Below are 25,832 nucleotides of genomic sequence, written 5' to 3' on the forward strand. Positions count from 1 at the left end.
AGGCTTCTATGATTAAAAGTCACCATAAATTACAATCAGAGAAACATTAAAGCAGTACCAAAGTAGCATAAACCAATGAAAACAGTTGAGAGAGATGGTATATCAAATGACTTTTGTATCTCACAGCTTATCTAAGTGCAGGAAGCGAGGGAGCCTGTCACATTCCCAGAGAGGGGGGGGGCAGAGGAGAGAATTCCATAATTGTGCCACCACTGAGAAGGCCCTGTCCTTGGTACCTGCCCACCACATTTCCAATCAAGATGTGTCAGAGAACGCAATGCTTCTGAAGCCAAGCTGAAGGCTCAGACAGATTTACTACCCAGCTCTGGATAAAGTGAGGATCTGCAGGAAGACTAGCCACATTAGCAAAATAATCCTTCTTGCTTGCACCAGTAGGCCAGGGTGGGGCAGCTGAGGCTCCCTGGTCACCATACAGCTTCTCCATAATGTTTCCTTGCTGGTTTGAGCAATTAAAAGAGAAGCTCTTGCTTTGTTTACAACAAATTCATCAAAAGGGGGAATGTTGTGTGTATCTAAAGACAGAGCAAAAGCAATAGAATAGCATGAATTCATACATAAAATAGAAAAGAAGTAACTTTAAAGTAAATAAATCCTATAGGCTAGTCCATGCAGGGACATATTTTGTAAATGACAGTCTTAAATCATATAAAATTTATTCCTTGACAAGCCACCCATATATCCAGATACACAAAGGGATAATTTATTTTTTAAAAGCATTAGATGAGAAGGCCATTAATAGCTGAAATAATGGATAAACAGCTGGCCTGGATGACTTCCCAGCTTCCAAGAAAATTCTATGAGCTCTTTAAAAACACTGAAGCCCCCATTTTATGTCTTGTATTCAGAGTCGTCTTTTCAGCGGCCAATTGCTGGCACCCTTCTGGGACATTCTAATTCACTAGGCATGGATCCTTTATTTTATTACTGTGTGCAAATTGCCAAAACACTAGATTAGGTTTATCCAGTGGCCCAACCTGAAAACATGGTCAGCTGTGATTAAAGGACAATTTGCCAGGGAATAAACTAAGTCGTGATCTTATATATGTGGACGTTTTTATGACAACATGCATTAAAAGGTCAGATCCTTTCCTCATAATGATGAAGGAAGCACAAGTGGGAACTGCAATGAAATGTTGCAGTATGGAGGGGTCCTGTTGAGGATTCCAGCCAGCCATGCTCTTTTCCAGAATACTCCATTCCACCCCATCTCAGCTTTATGCCCCCTTCCCCCACAACAGTCACTCAGCATTCCATTGCCACTAAAGAGGTTCAGTCCTCATTGAACTGTTTTGGGTCCCCCCACCTTTCTCAGTCCCTCCCTTTGGTACTTCTAAAAGCCCATAGGATTCTCCAATGCCTGCTGACACCTCCCCTCTTGTGTGAAGAGTGTATATGGAGAAAGAGTTCATTATTAATCTATACAGTAGGACATAGTCCTTTGTCATTTTCCAAACACTGGCCAGCCAGTTGTTGCCATGAAGCTCACAAAATCCATTGTTTGTCTCTAGCACTTTCTATCTGACACCGGAAAAATAAACATTCTGTTTCAGCTATGATGGTGAAAAGTCATTACTAGCCCTATATTTCATGTATTTATTCAATCCTTTCAAAAGCCATCTATCTGCAAGTGGCCATCACAACATCCTGGGGCAATGAATTCCACAAATTGATTGTGTATTGCCTGAAGAAGTCCTTCCTTTTCTTTACCCTGAACCTACAGAAAATCAGTTTTATTAGATGAACACGGATGCTGGCATTCTGAGAAATATATCTCTTCATCTCCATACCATTAATGTTTTTATTAGCTTCTAATATCCCCCCTGAGGAGAACCTTTCCTTAAGGTGGGCAATCCCTATTCCCAAATCACCCTTCACCACTGGTCAATTCCTCCCTTCACTTGTGCCACCACCAATAAACTACACCCCTGTATTTAGAATATAGATCTTTCCCAAAGGTAACTAGTCATTAGATGTGAGACAAAACAGATCAAAAGTACCAGGAAAGTGCACAAAGACTAAGGCCTTAGCTAGACCTAAGGTTTATCCCAGGATTATCCCAGGGTCATCCCTGTTCATGTAAATGACACACAGGATATCCCAGGAGCAGGCAAGGATGATCCCGGGATATACCTTAGGTCTAGCTAAGGCCAAAGTATTTTATTAACAAGAAAACTTATTATTTAAGAAAGTTGTTACCACTGTTAAACTGGGTTTCTACTAGGGCTGTGCAAGGACCCCCCAATGTGCTTTGGAGGCTTTTGAATTGGCCCATATCCACCTCAGCCTGCTTCAGACCCAGTCTGGATATGTAGTGAGATTTGGACATTCAAAGCGGGTCGGATGTTGCAGTCTCCTGGGTGCTCAGCGGGCACCCACAAAAGCCAAGTGCGAGGCCAACCAGGAGTCCATTGAACTCCCCCCTCAACTCATCCCTCGAACCTGGTGAGCCACTGCCCCCACACACAGAGCCACACGAGTAGCCAGGACTTACCTGACCTGGTCACTTGCATCTGGCAGCCGCCCATCCTCTATGCAAGCCACAATTTCTAATGAATATGGGGGCTCTATATTTATATAGATTTCATGAGCACATAATAGTGGCCTTAAAAATGGCAGCTTGCATTGAGGAAGGGTGACTGCTGGGAGTGAGTGAATGGGTCTGGTAAGTTCTGCCACTCAGTGGGCAGGGACAGCAGCTCGCCATCATCTGGATCAGTTTGAAGCACTTCAGATCCCATCTGACGCACTCTGGACTGATCCAGCTTTGGACCATTTGAGTCCACATCACCCCACTTTGGTTCAAGATTTGCATCCGAAACCAAAGTGGTAGACAGGACTAGCTTCCACACAGTTACTTTTACCACCAATCAGGTGTTAGGCGTCCCTGTTCCTCCCTCTAACCAACCTTAAGTCAATTCCCCTATCAAGCTCCGCCCCAGTTAACTCACAGGACTAACAATGAGGGCTTGAAAGGCAGTCTTCTTTCTGGTCAAGTTTGATTTCCAACTAGAACCTTCAAGTCTGAACACCAGGCTTCTTCTGAAGCCTTTAGTTTGGTCCAGTGGCTGCTCAACCCCCAGACCACTGCCACCAGCTGACACTCAGGAGTCAGCTCTTTCCTCTGAAGGTTGTTCCAGGAGTCACCCTCTCAGAGCTTCTTCAGCTTCTGCCTCATGTGCTCCCAGCTTGGCCTCCCAGTCTTGTAGCTGCTCTTCTTCCTGGCTGAAGTCTTCTTTAGGCTCCCCAGCCTCTCACAAAGTCACCTCCTGATAACTCTCAGGCAGCTCTCCAGGCAAACTCTCCTGTCAGACTTCTCCTAACAGATTTTGGTGCAGGTAACATTCTGTCACCCCGCCTCTGTGTAAACTTCAGATCAAAGGGCAGCCTTAGAATGTTCGGTTATGCTCCAATCAGATGGTATCAATTTCGATCCTAACTTCCCATATATAAGGACAGAAACCTGGCCTCATTTTCACCTCTTAGTGGTACTGGTAACTGGCAGCGGTAAAGCAGCAGTTTCTGCAGCTGAAACTCTCCCCACGGCCTGAGTTCGATCCCAGCGGAAGCTGGTTTCAGGCAGCCGGCTCGGGTCAACTCAGCCTTCCATCCTCCCGAGGTCGGTAAAATGAGTACCCAGTCAGCTGGGGGAAAGGTAATAACGGCCGGGGAAGGCAACGGCAAACCACCCCGCTATAAGGCCTGCCAAGAAAACGTCAGCGAAAGCTGGCGTCCCTCCAAGAGTCAGTAATGACTCAGTGCTTGCACGAGAGGTTCCTTTCCTTTCCTTCCTAAAAAGTTATTAGAAAAACACATAGTTAAACGTTTATCTCAGTTTTACCTCAGTTTCTTCACACAGCCTTTGTTTCCCTGCTAAAATAAAAGCGAAAAGCCATCAACTTCTTCCTAAGCTTCCAACCCACTAAAGACACTTCTGCCAATTATTTTAGTTGTGCTTTTCTACACCTTCTTCAGCTCTATGATATCCTTTCTGTAACAGACTGAACAGAACTGTATTCTGGGGATGGATGTTCTAGAGATGTATACAGAGGCATTATGATACTTGCAGCTTTATTTTTAGTCCCTTGAATCTGCCTTTTTGAAAGGTATGCCACATGGAGTGGTTATTGTCCATGAGCTTTTCAGCACTACAGTATATTCTTTATTATGTAGTTACAGCCAATTCAATCCACATTGGTGTATATGTGTTTCAGATTTTTCTCCCAATCTGCACAAGTTTGCTCTTACTTGCTCCCATTTCTTCTTCCATTTTGTGACCTCTTTGAGAGATAATTCTTTGGAACACCTCACATTCTATCTGAGATTTTTAATAAATTATATTCCGAATATAATTTGAGCTCAGCTGCAAATTTAGCTTCTTTACTATGTACTCCTCACCACATATGCAACTATTACACAACCCTGTTCCTGTCCTAATGAGTGATCTTGACTGGTATTACTCCCATTTCACAGATGACAAGTGACCTAGATAATGATTTCTCACACCCAACTGAATCAGTTTATAGCTAAAATGGGATTTAAATCTGAGTCTAATATCCTATTCTTTGAAATGTATCTGTTCCCAATGTCATACTATATTTAACAAGCTCATTTTAAACATTCAACATTGTGCAGTTAGTATCTAACAAACAAGAACAAATATAAGCAAACAGAATGAATCAGTTGCTTTAATTTGCTAGGAAAAAATGTTTTATTCAGTCACTTGGTAACCATATTACTCAGTGCTCAGAATTTCAGGACATTGATAAAAGTCAGATTTATAATATTAATGAATGTGGAACCTCAGCCTTTTCAGGACAATAGGGGGCATTCTATTTTAGTAAGTAGTTTTCACATGGCCGTTCTCTGAAGTTTTTTTTTAAAAATAATTTCTTCAACTTGTAGCATTTTGAATTCCTATTTCACATACTTTTCTTCATCTTCTTTATTTTGGGATGTGTTTGCTCTTTAGGGATTTATGTGGTCCAGATGCAGAGGCACTGAATATGTGTGTTTTCATCTGCCCTGCTGAGGCAGGATATTCTTGTGAGTTGGCTTCAGTGTCAGGTGCTTTCCATCTGATTTCTGTCCAAAATATCCAGAAACACAGACATAATATTTGTCTCTTGTCCAACATCTATCATGTTGGACAGAAATCAATTTCCATTCTCTGGAATATCCAATTCTGCTTTCATTAGATGTCTGGATAAGAGACAGACTCTTCAAATCTGGATCTATTTAAAATCTGATAGTGAATGCCTTTGACGGAAATGGTATTTTTTATTTTTTATTTTTAAACCTCTTGGTTGGCACTGGTTGTATGACTGTATGCCACCTCTCAGCTGCAGGCCATTAACCAACTGCCTTGTGAGCAGGAGAGGAAGAACAAGTGAACTTTCATAATTGCCACCTCTTTCAATAGCCGCCCGATTAAAGATACATTATTGTTCTTGTTTAAGTCACTCTGAGAGTCTTGTCAGCTGACAAGGAGGTTACAAATGCTTAAAATAATAATACATAAATAAAATGTACTTTGGTAATTGAGAAAGTGTTTGTGGATGTTGTTTGTAATGGTGTGACTCATTGTTATGGTACAGCCATGACACCCTCTCAACCTGTAACTTTGTATATAAATAGATATTACAAAACAACATAGCCTGTAGCGTGTTGTCTCCCTCAAAGGAAAAAAATAAGATCCCCCAAAGATGTCTTACTTCTTGTCATTACTAGGGGGAAGTGGGGAACACGAAACAAGATTGATATCCATACTTATGTACAAGACTATGTGGATTTCCACATTCAAAGGCATCATTTGGTTAATCTGAAGGTGCAGATCAGAGGTTGGAGCCAGACCAGTTACTCAAACATTAATCCCATTGAAGTCAATGGGACTTAAATTTATCCCATTAATTTCAACTGGGCACAGTAATGGACTGGATGAGGGCCAACACACTGACACTCAGTCCCAATAAGATAGAGACATTGATAATAGATGGCTCCCCATTCTGGATGGATGGGGGGGGGGGTGCAACTAGATCTTGATAGGGTCATACTCCCCCTGAAGGAACATGCATGCAGTTTTTTTGGGAGTACTCTTGAACCCATTGTTCTGATTGGAGGCATAAATGCCTTCCATGGCTTGAAGTGCCCACAACAAACTTTAGCTGGTGGTCCAGCTGCATTCCTATTTGCATGGAGATTCCTATTTCCATGCATTCCTATTTGCATGGCTTGGTGGTCTATGTTCTGGCAACTCCTAGATTAGATTAGTGCAACACACTTTATGTTAGGTTTCCTTGGAGGATAGTTTGGGGGCTGCAGCTTGTGCAGAATGCAACAGCCAGGCTATTGACTCGAATTTGGCATTCTGAACATATAACGCCAATTCTGGCTTGCCTGCCTGCCCTCATTGCCATCCTCCCCCCACCCATTTCAAAGTTCTGGTCTTGATTTATAAAAGCCTTCCATGGCCCAGGTCCCCCTCAGGGACCACACCTCTCCATTCAAACTTGCCTAGACCCTGACATTGACGTCTGAGTGTGGCATCATTTTAAGTGTTCACCCTTGGGGTTTATTTCTGCTGTTCATTATTATGTTGGATAGAGGATGGTTTTACAGTGATCTTTGGGAGGGACCTTTTTAGTACATTTGTGTAGCTTTGGTGAATCATTTGGTGGTTTCTGCACTTTTATGGAGGGTTTTCCCTATTCTAAAAGGCTGGCATGCCTCTCCTAAGGCTTAGGGATTGGCACTAACAGCTTTAAGCTAAAATATGCTTGTATTTGGGGCATGTGGCCCACCCCTTTTACCTTCAATCCCACCCACCACTGGAATGCAGATCTTGGGCTGAAAAAGTCTCTGCACTGCTGCAACTGTTGTATTTAGGCAGTAAGTCTATATTCAACAGTTGCTGGGGAACATGGTGGGAAGTTGCTGCTGCATCTGTGTCCTGCTTGTGGGTTTCTGGTCAACAGCTGGTTGGCCGCTGTGTGAACAGAGTCCTGGACTAGATACACCCATGGTCTGATCTAGCAGGGCTCCTCTTATGTTCTTATATTGGTTCACAACCTGCAAGCTCTAAGAGGTCTTCCACTCATTGATACACAACTGGGGACCTGGTGGCTTTCCATTTTTGTAGTATGAGACATTGGGTTACAAGTGTGGCACTGTAGAACCAAGCTCTTTAAACAGGCCTCAATTTAACAGCCTGGATGGCCTGGAGAAACTGAACAGAATAGGAACTGTTTCAGATTGTATTAACCTTCCTATTACTTCTTTCCAGAAAGGCAATATGAGAGCACAATATAATTGTAAACTACAACTCTCAGGTTGTTGACAAGACAGATCTTAACATATATCCATGATCAGAGGGGTGGGATGGGGAGAAAATGGAGGCTTATTGATGTATGACGTGTTTCACCAGCTGTATCATTGAGATTGGGAAGAGGAATTGGGGAGATTCTTCTGTTGCAAAAACGTCAAACTGTTCCATAAAGAATAAATAACACCACCAACAAAAAAGAAATAGAATTTCTTGAACTGAGTGGGGGATGTTCCCATCCTCTCATCTTGTATAACAGTTTAAAAACAGTAATTATAGAATCATAGAATAGTAGAGTTGGAAAGGGTCTATAAGGCCATCAAGTCCAACCCCCTGCTCAATGCAGGAATCCACCCTAATGTATATCTGACAGATGGTTGTCCAGCTGCCTCTTGAAGCTTCAGCATTGTAAATGTATAGCTCTGAACTGCACTCCTCAAAATCCTCTTTGGAGTATGTCTATGGCATTGATTTAAATAAGTGGCATTGCCATTCACTTCCAAGCTAATATGAAATGTTTCCATGGGAGATTTGCATGTAAAACAGCCTCCTTGACTCGGTAGTCTTTACGTAAGTGAAATTAAGGAAACTTGGCTCTCAGTTACCATAGCAATGAACCTGCCTTAGGAACTGAGGAAGAGGAGTGAAAAGTTCACAGAGGGAAATGTAATGTACGAAATGTCAAGTTAAGGAGGGTGGCAAGTTCAAAAAAGTTAATAGAAAGAAACCTGCTACTAGTGTACAAGGTTGCGAGGTAAGGACACAAGAAAGATTTGTCTTCACCTTTTCTTTCTCTCCCTCCCATTAGACATTACAATTGGGGGAGCCCAGGTGGAGATGGAAGCAGCAGCAGAGTTGTCTGTTGAGCCCACAGTGTGTGTGTGTGTATGTGAAGTCTCTGAGATTATGGTCTTAAGCAGGGAGGAAAAACAAGCGTTGGAAGAGAGGTGTCAAGAAGGTATGTTTGCACAGGTGAGAGTAAACCATAGTGACCGTGGGGAACTGTTAGACAAAGAGGCATGAGATTACTGCAGGGGTGTTGTGTGTCTTTCAGCTCGAGGGGCAAAGTCAATTTCAGAGAAGTGCTTAGGGACTGCATTCCAGTGGTGGATGGGGTCAAAGGCAAAGTGATGCCCCTGATATGTCTTTTAGCTTAAAGCTCTCACTGCCAGCAGCTAAGCCTTAAAGGCAGGCCCAGCCCAAGGCAAGTCGCCTGCCTGCCTGCTCACTTTTCTTGGTGAACCTATGTGCATGTGCCTCAACTGCCTGGCTGCTCGCCCACCAGCTGTATTAGTTTTCTTTGTGTCCACCTTCCCAGCATGCTGCCCGTCAAGTGTTTCTGCCTTCAGGAGCCACACAGTGCCTGCACATTGGGCAAAGGTCGCAAGAGATCCCAGAACTTCCAGGACCTCTCGTGATACTTTGCCTGACCTCGTGCAGACACCGCGCAGCTCCTGAAGCTGGAAACACCATAGGGGCAGCGTGCTGGGGAGATTTGAAATGTCAATATTTGAAAAGTCAATGTTTGAAATGGCCTCCAGTATCCTATGCTTTGAAACTTGTTCCATTTTATTTTATACTGAGTTCTTTCTCACCTTGGTGTCCCATAACAAGTGCTCCTGCTTATCAAGTACTCTCTCTCAAGTTGTGTGTCTGGTGTTGTGGTTTGTGGTGTGTATTGCAGTGAGGTGTGGGAATTTCAGTGGGTGTAGGAGATGTTGGTGTGGATCATAAGGAATGACTCCATTCCCATATCCATTGCAGTATACCCAACCATGAACTGACAATTCCCATGACTAAGAAGGTTAGGTTAGAATTCTAATTCTCTCTGTGCAGCACTGTCTCTGACTCTTATCACACATGGATTACAAAGCCATATTTAGCTGTAATAAGAAGGTAAGCCCCTGAAAAGGGGTTTCAGCATCTGCAGAGGTTAAGGCTATTTATCATTTCTGTAGTCTTGTGCACACAAAGCATACATTTAAAAAAATGAGCATGCATTTCACTTGACACAGAATTTTACTGCATTTGTAGGATTTCAGCGAAAACCCCACCACCACCAAAATTCCACCGCTCCTTATAGATCTTAATGTTATGGATCTTAATTTTATGCACCAGATTATGGTAATCTGTTTCCCCCATCCTCCGACTGATGAACTGTAATAAAGTCCTTTCCTAAATCCGGTGATCTGATTTATAGAAGCAAAGCAATCACACCCATTGACACACCTTGTCCCATTGCCCCAAGAGAAACTTCTTTAGCTCTTGCCTACAATTTTCTCAAAAGCTGTTCTCCTTTCCTGGTGCGGTTTCCCAATTGCCATCTCACCAGCTTCCATCCTTTAATGCTAAAAGCAAAGCATGTGAATCATTACCTGTACAAAAGAGGAACCATGGTTTGTGGTAGAGCTGTACAGTCGCCTCAGATGAGGCTTGGATCCCAGGCAAATAACATCTCTTTGGAGACATTTGGACTGCTTCCGAACTGAGGTGATTCAGGTCAGAGGCAGACTGAAGCTGATCCTGAGGCTTTGAGATGTCCCTTTTGCCCAAATTTGATACATTTTTTAAAAGCACGCCCATGCTCTCCATAAATCGAAAACACCAGGCAGAGAAGAGTTGAGAGGAAGTGTAGGAAGGCATAGTTTTGTAACTGACAGCTCTAGTTTCTAACTGGGGAATGATTTTACCAGGGTTTTCCTGTCACAGTCCTTTTGGGAAGTACATTGAGAGGACATATTAGAAGCTGTGGATTCTGCTCTTTGCAAGTTGTGGTGGTTGACAACCACGGCAAACTGCTGGTAATGGTGCATCCCACCCACTGTTGTTTGTTCATTGGTTGACACAAAACTCCCCCAAATGTGGCCATTTTGTGAATGGTTATCTGTTGCTCAGCCAACCTCTTGAGCACAAGGAATGTGGGATTTCACTGAGTCCCCACATGTTGAATCAAGATCCATCCTCCACAGCTCCAACACTTCTTCTCTGTCTGCCTAGTACAGGGAGGGCACCACAGAAGCGCAGGGGCCTTCTGAGTATGCCTGCTCCTCCTCAGCCGTCCAGCCGCTCCTTGATGGGGGGAACACTGAGAGTATCTCCTCCTCCTGTCCAAGAAGACTCTCCTCACCACATAAAGCAGGGGTGGGCAACTTGTGGCCCTCCAGATGTTTTGGCCTACAACCCCTGCCATAAAGCCACAGGGATAAGCTGGATCTCTCAGCAATGAAATGAAGAGTGAGAAGGACTAAAACCTCTGCCTGAAAGAACAGGGGAATCAGGGCTAAGGAGGGTTTTTAGAGTAGTGTTTGTTTGATAACACTGTGTGCAACAGGCTGCAATCCTATACCCGCTTATCTGAACTAAGCCCCAATGAACTCAATGGGTCTGAGCAGACAGCTTTCGGATTGAGTTGCTAGTCACACAACAAAGAACACAGATAGATACATTCCCCATTCCCCAGCCCACCAACCAGCTTGTCAAACGAGCAGGTGCTTTTCCTCATGCCCACATCGAGGTCTATAATCAGCGTTGCACTTTGTGGGACTTTGGTGCCAATGGAGCAGAAAACAACATACATTTTTTTCAAAGATTCAAATACTGTTTTTTTATTCATAACTCCCTGCACCTGCTGTTCTGAAATTTTGTCCTCCTGGGGGCACCACTACTCCGTATGTCACGTTCATGCACATTGGCCACAGAACCACAGAGAAGATGCGGAATCCCTAAAAACAAGAACACCACCATCACCACCACACACGCACATCACCGTAAAGGTACTTAGCCCTACAGCTATTTATCTAACATTTGTCAGGCTTCTTCCCCACAGATGAGACTATTATGCCAACAAATTACATCCATTTCTTCCCAAAATGGTTTTAAAAACAAACAAACAACCACAACAGGCTAAATGCTTTTGTAATTTTCCCAGCATAGTCAATGGGGAAGACACCCTATCCAAGCCGATGGAGCAGGTTCTGAGATGAACTTTTTTTTCTGTGTGGGTTTTTGTGCAGTGTTTCTCAATGTCGATTATGCCACCTTCCTAATCCACAATTCTCATAATTTGCAACATAGTCAGAGATCAACATAGTTGTGGTTTATGGTAACTGGAGATACTGGATCAGTACATCCTTGCGCCACCAAAAATGTCAGTACACACAAAATGGTATTTAAAACAACAACAACAACAACAACAACAACAACAACCTTACCAAACAGCCCCCAGTGCTTTGTCCACCAGATTCTTAGAGAAACAACATGCCTTACTGATCACAAAAGAACATTACTGTGGCAGAAGGAAGCGAAATGGATATACTTGATCAGGGTTTAGGGTTCTAGAAGAACCTGGACCCTGTTGTGGATTTATCAAAATCTGACTGTTCTACAGAGAGTTATTTGGCAACAAATTACCATGGTGTTGTGCAGCATTCAGACGGTGTTTGATCATGGGCAGGCTATTTCTTTTGCAATTTACCAGCCTTCAGCCTCTCTGTTTGGATGGATGGATGGATGGATGGATGGATGGATGGATGGATGGATAGATAGATAGATAGATAGATAGATAGATAGATAGATAGATGATAGATAGAATAGAATGTATATAATGGAACTATGCACAAATCAAGTTTGGGGTGGGGAGGGGGCAAAATCAGCAACCCCAACTTGCTGTTGGAATGCGGATTTTAAAGAAAGTTCCCTGATGAAATTCTGCCACCTAGTGCTGTGCTTTTCCTTAAGAGATAAAAAAGAAGACAAATTGCGGTGTGCTATCAATAGTCCGGACAAAGTACTTCAAGAGAAAGTGTAAAGGCCACCAAGCAGCAATAGAATATTTTAATCACCGTTACTCATTGAGCTAGCATCAGCCTAATATTTTATGAACACCATTAGATATGAGCCAGTACAGGGCTACCTTTAGACTGACTAAAATAAGGTGAGGATCTCTTTCAAGAATGGAGAAATCATATTTAGTTGCCCACATATGGGCATCCACAGAAATTTTTCCAGGGGATGGGGGCAGGTAAACATACATACACAAATAGCAGGGCTTTTTAAAATGGAAAATGTTGAACTTCATAGTGGTAAGTGATTGTAATTCCTGCACACAGTGCATACCACTACAGTATAATACACTTGTGCATTTTCCTTGTGTGCATATGCACATGCTTTATTGCTTAGAGTCACATTTCAAACCTACACAGACTGGAGAAAACTCCTGGGAATTTGACTAAGGCTGCTTCAGACAAGAGGCATTATGAAATCTAAGAAAACATTTGGAGGGCTAAAAACAGCACCTAAGAACAAAACAGATGCAGAAATACAGTCTAGTAGTCTGAGTTAAAAATGTCATATTGGATATTTTTGGGCGTCATAACACTGACAGCTTCACATGACTTCTTAAGAAAGGGATCCCCGTGATCAAGAATTATTATTTTTACATCCTGGAACAATTGGTGAATACTCTGTGGAGGTTGTGGGCAGTGACTGTGGCAGAGTGTGCAGGGGTGGCAAGATTTAAACCTCCCCTCTCTGCCTGTTGAGATCTATGGAAAGCTCGGGATTGGGAAAGGCTTTTGCCTCTCCCAACCCCCAGCGATCTCGAGTGAAGCTGATGCTTCTTTGCTGCTAGTGGCTGGGCATTTTTGTTTTCCTGCTGCCAGAGCACTGTCCCAGTGCTTCTAGGAGCAGTGCTGGAGGAGCATCCCCTCCCTTCCAATCCAGATGATCAGGATACCATTTTCTTGGCGACAACAGCAGGAAAGGATATTGTCCTCATGTCCTCCTTGTGGGCTTCTCAGAGACATGTGGTTGGGCACTGAAAGATGCTGGTGTAGGATACCTTTGACCTGATCCAGCAGGGCTCTTATGTATGTTATTTAGCAGCAGAGCTAACATTAGTCTTTACCAAAGACACAACCAACAATGTTACATGTACCAGGGAAAGAATTCTGCACCTAGTGAAAAATTTAGTTTTATTACTACATTAAAAAACATGCCCATCAAAATTATCGTTTCCATTAAACATATTTCTCTGGCTGTAAAAATGATGTACAATGCAACCTGGGAAAATGTTTACAAGCATAAAAAGGTCATTTCCAATATTCTTGTGACAGTTGTCTTCACTCAATTCAAGAATTGGACAGAATTCTACTACAACACCAAATAAGAAGAGGAACCACCAAATTTTACTAGCTCTTCACAATTGAAATTTATTAACTCTTTTCATTCTTTGTACTAACAAGTTTTTTTTTTAAAAAAATCTCATTAAAAAAGGTTATAGCAAACTCTCAGCTATTCTGAACCTTTCCTTGCAGCCAAAGTACTGCCCTGGTTCATAAATAAAGCTAACCAATGTTTTTTTTTTAACCCATGGGGTTTTGAAATCTGGGTTGTCATGATGTACAAACCCAGTAATGCTAACAAACAATGGCTTGTTAACCATGAGCAAACCAGAAAGTGAACCATGAACTCTGAGTTGTTTAAAGCATGGGTTGTCATTACATGTGAATCCAGAACTGTGAATTGTTCATTTCACCAGGCTTTAGTGGCAGCAGGCAAGAGAGATAAAAAAAAACCCAACCAACCCAACTGCTCTTCATGCCATTACTACAGCACTGCAAAAGCATTTGGTATATATGGAGGGAGCGGGCAAAGGAGAAGGAAAACAAACAATCCAGGGACTGAGAAAATAAACCATGGTTTCTTTGATAGTCTTCCAGACAAGCCCTGGGTAGAGCAACAAATCTGAGTAGGGTTAACCTTGGGTTAGCATTAGGTGCAAACCAGGTCATAGTGTAAGAAAGTAAGTGTTTCCCATTATTTTACACACCATCCACCCAGCTTTCTTTGTGGTTGTGCTTCTGTTGAAGGGATATTTCACTTTATCACCACTTAAAATAGCAATATGTCATTACTAGGATTCTTCTTGCAGATATCATATTCAGTTCCATTGCAATTGCTGTGTCAGGGCCAAACTATACATTACGTGGCGTTCCATTACCATATAACTTTCTTCTCTCCATTTAAATTATTATTATTCAATGAGAAGCAGCTGCTGAGTAATCAGGAGTGGGGGAAGGCTGGATGGGGAGTCAGGGCTTAATCCTTCCTCTGGAAAACTGTCCCCCAAACAGCTTCTTCACCGTTGGCTGATTTTGTGAGGATAAATTGCCAGCAGCAAAATGGGTTGTACAACTCACTCACCCTTTCTCTGCTCCTAACTGCAGTGTCCAGCATCTGCTTTTGATAATGATAACGATAACAACAACAACAAGTAATGTGTAGCTTGGCCCTCAGAATGTGATTCCACAAGTGTCATGAATCCTTGTTGGTTATTTGGTGTGATGTGGTTGGTGGGAAAACCCACGAAGCCACTTGCCATCTTGTGACCCCCTTTTTCATCCCTGCCTAAGTTATCTCACAGTGCAAAAGCCTCCAATATCAAGTGAAACTGACAAAAAGTCTTATGGAAGTCTTATTATATAGTTTTGGAGTGTGGAGTGTTTATATTTTCTGATTCCAACAATAGCAGCTAAGAGACCATCTTTCTCAAACCACGTTAATTGACCTAACAGCATGCATACAAGCATTGTTGATCTTTCTTGGTCTTTTGTTGTAAGATCAGTTCCTGTATTTATGCAGTTCAATATTATGATGCATTCATTGTACACATAATAATATAACAGCAGGTGTTTGCATTGGTAACCACCATTGCTCTAGCATTTGGTCCAGGAAAAACTCTTTTCATTTGGCAGTAATTGATGACACCAGCATCAAAAATGATTGTGTATATGTGCCCTTCTGTTAATTTCTAACAACGGGCAGTTATCCAATACTGCTCACACACTGGCAGACCTACTCCCACTGCAATGGCAACAGTTTCTGATCCAAAATTAGTGGAAACACTTGTCATGCCATGGTTTGGGGAGATTTTGATACATGGGTAAATAATGCAAAGCTAATTTGAAAGTAGGTTTCTTAATACATGTAGTGACAGAACCACACATTTTTTAAAAGCTACGAGGGAAGAAGGCTGTAAACATTATCATACTTACTTGGAAGTAAGTACCACTGAAATAACTGGGGCATAGTTCTGAGTATAAATATGCTTAGGACCATACTAAAGTAATTTTATTTCAATAGAGCAAAACGTTTGGAGTCCCACAGTGAGAGAGAGCTATTTAGAATGGTTTAAAATAAATATGTGAAACAGCTTGAAATGTTTAAATATGTCCTTCATCATGGCCAGTTCAAGGACCCAACAGCTTATGAAGAGATATGGAACACGGATACTCACCCAGTGAGTCCAACGACACTGGAAGACTTACATAATTGTCAATCTAGTTTACATTGAAAACAAGGTTTGTCCTATCTATAGCAGCAAGGCAACGACTCCACTGTCATTCTGTTTTGCTGCTGGTGAGGTAAAGTCCTGCGAACGTCTCTTATATAAAGTGCCCCAGTTTATGAGAATGTAGGGATCCAGCTGCAATTAACTGTGGGTTGGTCCAGAAGTTTACAGCATCCTGCCAAGGTCCTTGAGTTGTTGTTTGCTTTTAAGAAGATCTCTGTCAAACTGTTTGTACTGGTGGAGAAAGGGAAAGAAGTTTTAATAATATAATCTAAGTATTTTAGAACATGTTAATTTTGTATCAGATCTATGGCTTTCCCAACCAAAGCCAAAACTGAATGACCACAGGTTATAGAAACAGTCATTAAAAAAACTGTTTTAAGAGTCACCCCTGCCATGTTGTTTATTATTCCCATAATAGGGACAATTGGCATGCTGTATCAAATGCTCTTTAAGCTTCAGAGTATCTATTTATCACTAGAAATCTGCAGCCAAATATCTAGCAGTTAGTTCAAATAAATGTTAATGCCAGCCTCTTGGCTTGCTTAGGGTGTGTACTAATGCACATAAGTGGTAAAAGCCCAGGGTGGATCTGCTGTCATGCCTTTTTGGGCCTAATCTACACCAAGCAGGATATTGCACTATGAAAGCGGTATGAAAGCCGTATATGGCATGTATCAATGGGCCCCAACAGTTGTCAGTGCACTTCGATACCGCTATGAAGCAGTAGTGTGGCTCCTGCCTGTTATATACCGTGTCATACCACTTTCATAGTGCAATAGCCTGCTTGGTGTAGATCTGGCCCTGGTCTTTGTTTCCAGTCAAAAATCCACTCCCCGCTCTGTTTGGAGCATGTTTCAAGTTTAAAGAAACATTCATAACAGATTGGCTTAAAAAAGACAGCCAATCAAACGTTTAACTGGATAAATATACCACATGTTATGTTAGATTCTAACTTAATTGTGCATTAGCACTCCTGATTTAATTGGGGCAACCTTGTTTAGAATTCAGGCAGTTGGCTGAAAAGGCTATAACACTACATTGCAGAGGTACGCAGAACAGAACTGGTGGGGTTGGTATTCTCAACAGCTCTGTTCCTCACTGTGGATCCTTAAGACTGTTGAAAGTGTAGATATTAAGTAGCAAGTAACTGAAATGTATTTCAAAGAGATGAATCATTAAGGCATCACTAATGAGTAAAATGTAACTTCAGTAAGGAGGAACTGTGCAGCCACAAGAGGAGAAAAAAAACCCTAATTATTAAATTTTGGCATGTGTGTGTGTGTGTATAGCTGAAAGAGGACGGGACATGGGAGGAGGCAAACCGCAATTACTTCAGAATTGTAGTGTGATTAATAAAAAATAGTTCAAGCCGCATGAACTATTAATCTCTGTTCCATATTTTCATAAAAGTCATGTCACAACATCACGTATGTCACCTTTCCCCAACTTGGTGTCCTTGAGATATGTTGGGCTACAACTAGGGAAGCTGGAGAAATTTGATAACTGGCAAATAGAGGGAGAAAACGTGGAGGCAGTGACAGACTTTGTATTTTTGGGGGCAAAGATTACTGCAGACGCTGACTGCAGCCAGGAAAACAGAAGATGTTTACTTCTTGGGAGGAGAGCAATGACAAATCTTGATAAAATAGTTAAGAGCACCATACTGACAACAAAGGTCCGCATAGTTAAAGCAATGGTATTCCCCGTAGTAACCTATGGCTGCAAGAGCTGGACCATAAGGAAGGCTGAGCGAAGGAAGATAGATGCTTTTGAACTGTGGTGTTGGAGGAAAATTCTGAGAATGCCTTGGACTGCAAGAAGATCAAACCAGTCCATACTCCAGGAAATAAAGCCAGACTGCTCACTTGAGGGAATGGTATTAAAGGCAAAACTGAAGTACTTTGGACACATAATGAGAAGACAGGATACCCTGGAGAAGAGGCTGATGCTAGGGAAAGTGGAAGGCAAAAGGAAGAGGGGCCGACCAAGGGCAAGATGGATGGATGATATTCTGGAGGGGACAGACTTGACCTTGGGGGAGCTAGGGGTGGTGACAGTCGACAGAAAGCTCTGGCGTGGGCTGTTCCATGAAGTCACAAAGAGTCGGAAGCGACTGAACGAATAAACAACAACAAAATATGTTTGAATGTCTAAGAATCTGATCTGTGGAATCACTGCAGACTGGCCTCCTTAGGCCACTTGGAGTCCGCAGACTTTCGGACCTTTTAAAAAAATCTTTCCTGAAATTTATGCAAACTTTTTCATAGGAAAATACGCAAGTTTCTACTGAGCCTGGAAAATATATTGGGGAAAATTTGAATGAAATGAGAGACAGTACTTAAACGTTACATAGTGTACTTTACACAAATTGTTGCGAACTCTCTAATGGAATTATTTGTGACTTTTTCTGCATAATGAATAAAAAACCCAAATCCATCTGTGAGCAGACACTGGAACAAAGGACACTGCACCATCCATGAAATGCACATGGCATTCCTAACTACAACCCCATCACCCCGAGCCAGCATGGCCATGCAGCCTAGGGTTGATGGGAGTTGTATTCCAACATACCTCAAGGATATTGGGTTGGGGAAGGCTGACATGTAATATTTCTGTAATGTGTAAGACCAATAATTTGACTTCAGATGTGATTTCTGAACTGAGAATCTACCCTTGTATAATTTACCTGTTAAAGAGATTTGAACAGCATGTAAGTATTTCTGTGCTATTTGTAGTCATGTTGAAGTTGTTGGAGTTTTCTAGTAAAGCAGTGCATGGATCTTCTGCAACAGATAATATTCCTGAAAATAAAGCAGAAAGGCCAGGTGTATAGTATGTCTTGGTTTATGTCACCAAACTCATAGAAAATGACTTCTCATTTCAGTTTTTCCACAACATCACTTGATTTATTTTGAAGTGAGTTTGACAAGGAGTGAAACAATATGAACTGCAAATGGGGTATGTGACTCCCAGGTTCAGGTTTTGAGGGCCTGTGGGCAAGACCCCCTCAGTGGGGCCCTTCCCTCAGTGAGTCCACCTTCTCCCTGCCAATGCAAAGAATTGTTATTGCTTCTCTTCCGTTTTCTCATCATTGCTACCACTTGCATGCTTGACAAGCATATACTGCTCCTCTTTTTCACCACCACTATTGTCTAAGAATGAGAGGCAGATGAACAAGCAGGATGCAGTGGTAAAGAAGAGCAACTACAGGATAGGGTGACCATATGAAAAGGAGGACAGGGCTTCTGTATCTTTAACAGTTGTATTGAAAAGGGAATTTCAGCAGGTGCCATTTGTATATATGGGGTATCTGGTGAAATTTCCTCTTCATCACAACAGTTAAAGCTGCAGGTGCCCTGCCCTCTTTTAAATCTGGTCACTCTAGTATAGTTCCTGCAGCTTTAACTGTTGTGAAGAAGAGGAAATTTCACCAGGTTCTCCATATATACAAATGACACCTGCTGAAATTCCCTTCTCTATGCATCTGTTAAAGATACAGGAGCCCTGTCCTCCTTTTCATATGGTTACCCTAACTACAGGAGGTCCTTATCCATTGATCCTTTCTGGGGTATGGAGCTTTGGCAGACAATGCCTACCCTGTGGGCTGCGTTCTGTGGGCAAAGTGCTTTTGAGAACTCATCCTAGAGACAGTGCATAAACATTGACCAGGTTTGCATGATCACCACAGCCCACCAGGCTTATTTAAGCTACAGTGGGTTGCAGTGTCTCCTGGCTGCCCTTTTGAATGTTCAAGCCATGGCAGGTGGTTGCAGTAATTTATTGTGCTGTGTGAACCTGGTGAAGATGGCTTATGTGAGGGTTGAATAACCGCCACATAACCCTAAAACAGCCCATGGGTTATGCAAGGTTGTTTAACTCACATAAAGGTTGTTTAACCCTTGCATAAAGTACCCTCACCAGGTTCGCATGACACAGAGATCTGATTTGTACAATCACCACAGTCCTCAGCTACAATGAGCTGAGGTGCCCATGAACTCCAGGTTGCCTATTTAAAGCTTGTCTTGTCATCCAAATGTGGGTGGTAGGGGTTTTATGAGGGTTAAACTAGGGTGATAATATGAAAACGAGGACAGGGCTCCTGTATCTTTAACAGTTGTATTGAAAAGGGGATTTCTGCAGGTGTCATTTGTATATATGGGGAACTTGGTGAAATTCCCTCTTCATCACAACAGTTAAAGCTGCAGGTGCCCTGCCCTCTTTTAAATCTGGTCACTCTAGTATAGCTCCTGCACTTTAACTGTGGTGATGTAGAGAGAATTTCACCAGGTTCTCCATATATACAAATAACACCTGCAGAAATCCCCTTTTCTATGCAACTGTGAAAGATACAGGACCCCTGTCCTCCTTTTCATATGGTCACCCTAGTTAAACAACCCTCAAATAACCCATGACCTATTGCAGGATTATTTGAGAGTTGCTTAATCTTCAACAATCCCTGATGCTCAGATTTCTATGACAAAATACACCATAGCAACACCCTGTTGGAAGTTGAACATTCAAAATGGTCACCCGTGGCTTAAATAAGCCATGGTGGACTGCAGTGATAATCCAAATTGGCCCATTCTGTCCTCACAGAAGTTGCCTCTACCTGAGTTTTGGTGATTCCCTCCTCTCTGTGTGCTATAGCCCACCTTTTCCCAAACCTTGGGAAAAGGCTTTTTTGCAGGGAGAGCACAGGGTGGGAAAGTCACCCTTCAGCCATCCCCTCCTATTGGTGTTTCTCTGGATTCAAAACATAATTTCTGGAACCGTCTGGCTGGCTGGGAAGCTTTTTAGAGAACACAGAAGCTTTGGGGAGAGGCACATTCTACCAATCTCCTCTACAAGTGGTACTCTATAACATTATGTTTATCTTCACTCTGAGTTAAGCAATGATTTCTTATTCACCCATAGTCAGAACCCAATCATGCCACCATTCAGGCATGATCTTGTGCTTTTTTATACAAGCTTGTTAATCCATTGTACCTACTTTTGGTTTTGTTGCAAAATTGTGATTTTAGCATTACACGACAAGTGTTTCCCCCCTGCTTTTCTCTTACGTAACCTCTAGTTGGCAGTGTGGTATAGCAGAATAGCACAAATAATACACAAGATGAAATGCTTTCTTTTGCTTTTAAATGAAATGCTACACTTTCCCTGCTCTAAAACTCCTCACCGAAAGTGCTGGTTAAACACAGAAGCGAAACTGGAAGGTTACAACATTGTCTAAAGAAACCATAAACAAACTTAATTAGGGAATGCGGAGTGCACAATAAATGCCTCATGTAGAAAGCCCCTAGTCAAAGAGTGCTTCTCCACTGAGTTTAGTGGGCGCATTAACCATCCATGTATGTAACTTAAAGGTGTTTAATCTTGGATTCATTTCACCCTTAAAGCTTTCCTCTTTTTGTTTTGAGACTATGTGATGGAAGAAAATCAGTGAAAATATGATTAATCTTTTAACTTGTAAGCCTATGCGGCAGAGTCTTGCTATTTACTGTTTTACTCTGTACAGCACCATGTACATTGATGGTGCTATATAAATAAATAAATAAATAATAATAATAATAATAATAATAATAATAACTTACTCCTTTCAAACAGGTTATCTGAAGGAACGCCTCCTCCCATATGTACCTGCCCGGACCCTAAGGTCATCCTCAGGGGTCCTTCTCCGTGAGCCCCTGCCAAAGGAAGTGAGGCAGGTGGCTACCAGGAGGAGGGCCTTCTCTGCTGTGGCACCCCGGCTGTGGAATGAGCTCCCTAAGGAAGTTCGCTTGGCACCTACATTATATGCTTTTAGACGCCAGGTGAAGACCTTTTTATTCTCTCAACATTTTAACAATCTATAAATACATTTTAACATGGTGTTTTAAATTTGTAATTTTGCATTGCTGCTGTTTTTATCTGGTTGAGCTTTTACATTATGGTTTTATACTGTTGTTTTATACTTTGAATAGTTTTAATTTTGTGAACCGCCCAGAGAGCTCCAGCTATTGGGCGGTATAGAAATGTAATAAATAAATAAATAAATAAATATATTGTCATCTTTGGATTCTGTTGGCTAGCATAGTTCTTTAAAACTATTCATATGAGACAAAGGGAGAAATGCTGTTTTCTCCTCTCCCCTTTTTTAAAGTGCATATTTCATGATTAGATCTGATATTTAGTGCTCTTCAGAACTGTCATCATACGGCACCAGTAGCCAAAGAACACAAACTGACAAACCAATATACTGCCACCCTGTGGCATCTGAAGATATAATACCTGCAATGCAAGCTGTCATGAAGCAGGCCACAGTACCAGCAATCATAGCCCTGAAGGCCCCTGCTGCAATGTCTCTCTTCCTGGCGGGAGCCATGGATGCTGAGGGAAACATTTGAGGAAAACAATCCAGTGAGCAAGGTGTAATGTTTAGACAACCATTCCATGCCTTTCTAACTATTTTGGTATTCTCTGGAGTGGTTCCAACCCAGACTCAGCTTCTCTCTGTACAAGACAGACCTGGTAAAGTAGGTAGGAATGCATGATAAATTTGGTTTAGTTCATTTTGGACCAGAATTTACTCAGTCCACCCCTCCTGAAGTCGAATGTGGTCTTGAACACAATTGCTGACTAAAGAAAACTGCATTTGAAAATGCATACATTTGAAAAAGTATGCGTGAAAAAGTGCATGCTTTTCAAAATTGCGTGTAAGCATGCTTTAATCCATGGGAAAAAAGTGCATACTTTTGAAAAATGTGCACAAAAATGCATCTGCAGGGGAAATTCCTCAAACTTTTGGAATTGTCTCAATGGTTTCCCCACCCCGTGCCCCCACTGAGAAGGATACAACTATGTGTTAACAGTGGGGCCTTACTTCACTTAGGGAGCAATCTTATGCAGGTTTAGACATGGCTGGCTGGGGAATGCTGTAAGCTGTAAGACTTTTTTTTATGTTTAAACATATATATAGGATTACACCTTTAGGGAACAAACTGGAATCTTCCAGTAGCTAGTTAGGCTAGCTGTAGGATAGCTTTGCCTTCATGGTATGACAAAGGTACTGGGGCCAGATGGATATGTGTGTCTGTATCATCAGAACTCCACAAACTTTAGCTGACCTTGGCAGCTAGTCAAAACTGCTGATTTCCATGATCTTGCCCTTCCTCAAGGAAGATGAGGTGGGTCTTGTCTCTGACATCACACTGAGCTCCATAGATTTTGGGTACCACAGACTAACACGGCTTCCGCCTTTGATTCAGAGATTTTTTGAGTGCCTCTGTAATGCAATGCAGTAAGAGGGTATTGACCACCTCCCCACCAGCTCTATGTATGGAATAACATCCCTCATCATGTATCATAGCAGAAGGGTCTTTTTGGGGAAGTGTTAAATTTCTTCAAAACAATGCTCCATACAAGAAGAATACATGTTCTTACTCAGTGCTCCAATTACCAATCCCAAAGAACCGAAGTTTGCAAATCCACAGAGTGCATAAGTGGCAATGGTTTCCGAACGGATCTAAAATCCAAGCAAATGAAAACGTCTTACTCAGTTACATTAAGTTACCATTTAAAATAGTATAATCTATCAAAATAGGATTTCACAGCTTCTTGCTACTGTGGACCAAATGTACAACCTCATTTGGCCTATGGAGCTTCTGGGGGATCCTCCAGTATGCAGGCCTTAGGCTCTAAGTCAGTCCCCCTGGACTCAAAGACATCCCCTGCTGTTATCTCCAATCACAGTTTGGAGATAACAGGGGGGATGTAGGATGACAGTACAATGAGTATGTTGCCATCTTGCAAGTCCCCTTCAATCTTCTGACAAAAAAACTTCAGTTTTAGAAGCACACATCATTTCTGAGCCCAATTCAGAGTTGGTGTTGACCTTTAAAGCCCTAAACTGCTTGGGACCAGACTATCTAAAAGCCCATCCCCTTCTGCATGTATCTGCTTCAACCCTTAGATCATCTTCAGAGCTCCTCCTCTGGGTGCCCCCGCCAAAGGAATCTAGGCGGGTGGCTACAAGAAAGAGGAAGAGGGCCTTTTCAGTGGTGGCACCTGACTAATGGAACAAATTCCTCAAAGAGGTTAGCCTGGTTCCTACGTTGCTAACTTTTTGGCTTCAGGCATTTTAGAGATGTAGTTCTAGGTTATTATGGCTGCTTTATCAATTCCTGTACTGTTCATTGTTTATTATATTGTATTTTTTTCTTTTAAATACTTGTATTGCATTTTATTTCTTTAACTGTGTTTTGAAATAGCCTTTTTAGCTTTTAAACTGGTTGTAATCTACCCAGAGAACATTAGTTATTGGGCAGATTAGAAGTGTACTAAATATAAATACTTCCATACATATTCAAATTTTGTAATTACACTGCACAACCAATATAAAATAACCAACATTACACTTCACAACCAATATAAAATAGCCATTTTATAAAATGCCTGAAGGAAGTAGGCCATCAACCACACAAAAACCATACAATTGCATTATTTTCCATGATTTGAAACTTTCTGCAGCTTTTCCTGCTGTGGACTTTACAGTGCCAATGGCAATACTGCTTTCTTCCAAGTGACTTCATCTGATATTAAATGAGGCTGCCTGAGTTCAAGGCAAGACAGGCCCCTATGAACAGATCTTCTCGTCTCCTGCCCGCTGCTCCCTGCTCGCAATGAAATCATCTTAGTGCTTCAGTTGATTACATGCTCATTTGTGCCCCCTCATGTTTTAAAGAAGCAATTTGTAGATGTTTTGCGTCGCCGCGTGCATACACAGACGAAAGGGTTTCAAGGCCTCATTTGGTTTTCTTTTTCCTGGAAATGTTTGGAAGCCAGGAAGCCTCATTGTTGCAGGTTGTGGGGGTGGACATATAGCTCAGTACTCACTTTTTGATAGATATACTTGTACCTCATTTCCCTTGGAGGCCTCCAAGAAAAAAACATTACATTAACATTGAATGTTCCAACTTCTTTTGTCACTATGCCATCACTTCCATGCTGAAAACTAGTTCTGGAACTACCAAGCCAGACAATCATTTATAATACCTGACATCAGAGTTAGGAAACACCCAAAGGCACAAGCTCGAGTGTGTGCACAACCACTGGGGAAAGAGGAGGATTTCCCTAATTTTGCCCCAACTTGGTCTGACTTCTAGGGCTAACGGTGGAAACTTTTTTAGTGTGCCAAGAAGTGGCCAAAGATACTCAGGCTGCTGTTCCAAGTGCTCCATCACAATGACAGAGTATCATTTCAGCTCACTATTGGAGAAACAATACATCACGATAAGGGTTCATACATAGGGTGACCATATTTTGGAAACCAAAAAGGAGGGCAACATGGTCGCCATGTTAAATTGTTTTTTTTTAAAATTAAATCCTCAAACTTTTTAAAAAAATCCTAAAACTCATGGATGGACATCTGCTTCAAACTTGGCATAGCTAAAGTCCTTGTTGAGAGCAATCATGGTGCCAAGTTTCATCTCTTTATCTTTAAAAATAACATTTTTTTTAAAAAAAATTAAATCCTCAAATTTTAAAAAACCCCTAAAAATCAATGGATGAACAGATCTGTTTCAAATTTGGTATGGCTAAAGCTCTACCTAAAAGCTATCATGGTGCCAACTTTCATCTCTTTATCTTTAAAAATGACTATTTTAAAAATAATAATTTTAAAACCTCAATTTTAAAAAAATCCTAAAAAATCAATGGATGAACGGACCTGTTTCAAATTTGGTATGACTAAAGCCCTTCCTAAGGGCTAACATTTTGCCAAGTTTCATGTCTTTATCTTAAAAAAATGACAGAGTTATAAGCATTTTTGTTAATTCCCATTAGAGCTGCTCTTTCGAAAAATCTGGATTTCCCCTCCCCCTCCCGGATTTGTCATCAGAAACCCGGGCAAATCCGGTCATATGGTCACCCTATTCATACATCACGATAAACCATGGTTCCAGAGAAACCCCTTTAGCTCACAAGAAGTGTGTTTACGCATGATGCCTGGTGGCTCCAACTGTAAGTGGGAGCAGCTAAACAAACCATGTACCTACTGTTCATGGTTTGTTTATGATGATTTGCAAACCAGGGACTCTGGCTTGACTCTCTCCTGACAAGCCAAAGGAATAACCCAAGAACAAATCCATGGGTTATTTATCTGGC

The 25,832-nt window shown here is 41.8% G+C and overlaps 1 protein-coding gene across 1 annotated transcript in view; it reads right to left on the bottom strand.

Moving 5' to 3' along the window:
* Positions 1-13,809: 13,809 nt before the first annotated feature.
* The window catches only part of SLC28A3 (solute carrier family 28 member 3), a 54,021-nt gene continuing 41,998 nt past the window's right edge, over positions 13,810-25,832 (bottom strand). Inside the window, exons 15-18 of the mRNA XM_063129384.1 lie at positions 23,112-23,193; positions 21,960-22,058; positions 18,379-18,493; positions 13,810-15,923 (exon numbers count right to left, since the gene is read on the bottom strand). Of these exons, the coding sequence (XP_062985454.1) occupies positions 15,803-15,923; positions 18,379-18,493; positions 21,960-22,058; positions 23,112-23,193 (417 nt within the window). The 3' untranslated portion in view covers positions 13,810-15,802. The remainder of the gene's footprint in view (positions 15,924-18,378; positions 18,494-21,959; positions 22,059-23,111; positions 23,194-25,832) is intronic.

This window comes from Elgaria multicarinata, chromosome 6, assembly GCF_023053635.1.
Source record: "Elgaria multicarinata webbii isolate HBS135686 ecotype San Diego chromosome 6, rElgMul1.1.pri, whole genome shotgun sequence".
Taxonomy (NCBI): domain Eukaryota; kingdom Metazoa; phylum Chordata; class Lepidosauria; order Squamata; family Anguidae; genus Elgaria; species Elgaria multicarinata.